The sequence below is a fragment of the Acytostelium subglobosum genome (genome assembly GCF_000787575.1).
Source record: "Acytostelium subglobosum LB1 DNA, scaffold: scaffold100, whole genome shotgun sequence".
In the NCBI taxonomy this organism is placed as follows: Eukaryota; Evosea; class Eumycetozoa; order Acytosteliales; family Acytosteliaceae; genus Acytostelium; species Acytostelium subglobosum.
The window spans coordinates 1-2,536 of record NW_012236433.1 but is presented as its reverse complement, the minus strand read 5'-3'; the positions used below and the strand labels follow the sequence as shown (position 1 = coordinate 2,536).

General features: G+C 44.3%; 1 protein-coding gene across 1 annotated transcript; it reads left to right on the top strand.

The window, feature by feature from the left end:
• Positions 1-58: 58 nt before the first annotated feature.
• Positions 59-1,813, top strand: SAMD00019534_126820 (hypothetical protein; the record flags this gene model as incomplete). The annotated part of the gene is made up of 1 exon (XM_012892092.1): positions 59-1,813. A coding segment is annotated over one exon (1,755 nt), but the record flags the coding sequence as incomplete, so codon positions are not given.
• Positions 1,814-2,536: the final 723 nt, after the last annotated feature.

Sequence of the window (2,536 nt, the reverse complement as noted above, 5' to 3'; positions counted from 1 at the left end):
CAACTAACAACAACAACAACAACAACAACAACAATATAACGCTATAGATAAATCAAGATATGCACAACTACGGAGATCAAGATACGAAGAGGATTTTTGTGAAGTAGAGCGAATAGGCAAGGGAGGATATGGTTCAGTGTACAAGGTCCAGAATCGTTTAGATGGACTCTACTATGCTCTAAAGAAGATTCCCTTTAGAGGAACTTCTCATACCTTTCTAGAGAAGGTGCTACGCGAGGTTAAAACCCTTGCCTTCCTCAAGCATGTAAATATTGTACGATATCATTCAGCGTGGATCGAGACCGAAGACTATCCCATAAACTTGTCCAGTTCAAGGGCTGAGTTCTCCTCAATCGTCAACAACAACAACAACAACAACAACAACAACAACAACAACAACAACAACAACATCATCACCATCAATAATAATAATAATAATAACAATATATTGGACTTGGTCGATGGGAATTGGGGAACTTCAGAGTCATTAGAGATCGTAATGCCCAAGTCTTGTGCCAACTACGCACACTTTTCCCTTGAAGATGAGGAGGACTTTGATAGCAGTCTGAATAGACTTCAATTCCCACCAGAGATGGAAGATATGCAGCAATTTCAAAAGAGCATCAGGCCTGAGAGGATCATCCACCAAGACTCTGATGAAGACTCTGACAGCTCAACTGGAACTGGACTATTCCGAGCACCCAAGAAGCACAATACTAGTTTCAGTAGGGACAATGAAGACTCTGCCGAGAGATCTGCAAGTTACACACCAAACTATGACGACTCTGACTGCTACCTCTATCAACAACAACAACAAGGAAATCCTCTATCAATCCCAAGATCATCAACTCCTCCAATTTCAATGGCACAGAGCAGCATCAACAACAACAAACAACATTCACCACCAAAGTCACACTCAACTCTATCCACACTGTTCATAGTGATGCAGCTGTACAGTCAAACTCTGTCCAAATGGCTGGATAGTCGTCAAGATATCAATCCAATCGACTCACTCCTCATTTTTAAGCAGATTTGCATGGGCCTTCGATATATACATTCGAAAGGCATCATTCATCGCGATCTGAAGCCTGGAAACATCTTCATTGATCGCACCCAAATGGGCAGTGCAGACGATGAAAACACTGGGGAGTATCTAGTCTCCCTTGGTGACTATGGTCTTGCCACACACCAGAACCCTTCATTTTCCTCTCCTACTCCATCACCTACTTCATCCTCTACCCCTTCACTACTACCTATCAACAATATGTCCTTCTCCTACGCACCACCACCACCACTGGATTCTCACTTCCAATGCCGCCAAACCGATCTCTTGACAGACAGCCAATACATCCTATCAACCTCAACCCCAGCCCCTTCAATCGGTCCGAAGTCCAACATCCTTAACAGAAGTTCTTCTGAGCATTTTAAGCATACCAATGCCGTTGGAACTCTCACATACAGCAGTCCTGAGCAAAAGAAAGGTCTCTATAACGAAAAGACAGACATCTACAGCCTGGGTATTATACTTTTCGAACTCTACTCCACCTTCTCAACAAAGATGGAAAAGGCTCGTGTTTTGGCTGAACTGCGCAATGGTGTACTGCCAAAGTCATTCTTGGAGACCTATCCAGTGGTTTGCAAACTTGTACAATCAATGACCACCGTGAACCCAGATGATAGACCTTCAGCAGCTGATATTCTAAAAAGTGAGCTGTTCGGTCAGGTGCTCTCAGTGTCCGAGATGGAGATATTGATCAAACAACAACAATGTATTATTGAGAAGCTCAGGCAAGAGATCGATCAACTTAATAATAAATAAATATTTATAACGCAGGCCGAAGCCTGCAGGTGGTGATAACAACCTGCCACGATGGTCCTGTGAGAGGTCGGTTGGGCTGCTCATACTTCATCCACAGCTCCCCACCGTACACCTGCATGATTGTGTCGATCTTCAACATCCCCCAAACAACCATAAATACTGGGATAATAATAATGTGTTGGTTACCATTTGATGTTGAGTGCTGCCTGTATAAAGTAGTTCATCCCGGTCCGGTACCAAGTACGACGTTTGGACAATGATTGGGCCTTCATCAAGGATCAAAGCTGGAGGGAGAGTGGCTTCTGCCTCGTACCTATGCCCCAAGTGCCATGGAAGAATGGTGGTCATTAACTTGGACCAAAGCGATTATGAGTTTGAGCAGTTTCCATTCGAGCGTGCCACAGGGCCAGGAACTTGGACAAAGCCACGTCCCTACACATGATATCGATGTGGCACCACGCTGGCCTTTCAATGCCCGAGTTGTGCGCACTCTTCAGCGAGCACATTGACCGACCAATCCCTTGACGGCGATTTCGTTACTCTATCAAGTAAAGATCAAACATCTCGATCGACAATATCTAAAGTAATCTAGACGAGGGATGGGATCATTGAGCTATTCCAATAGCCTTGGTGATGATACATGTATATTTGATGTGAATAGCTTGTTGATCGACGTCGACAGACAAGGTAGCTTGATGGCGGTTGCTCGCAAAGGTC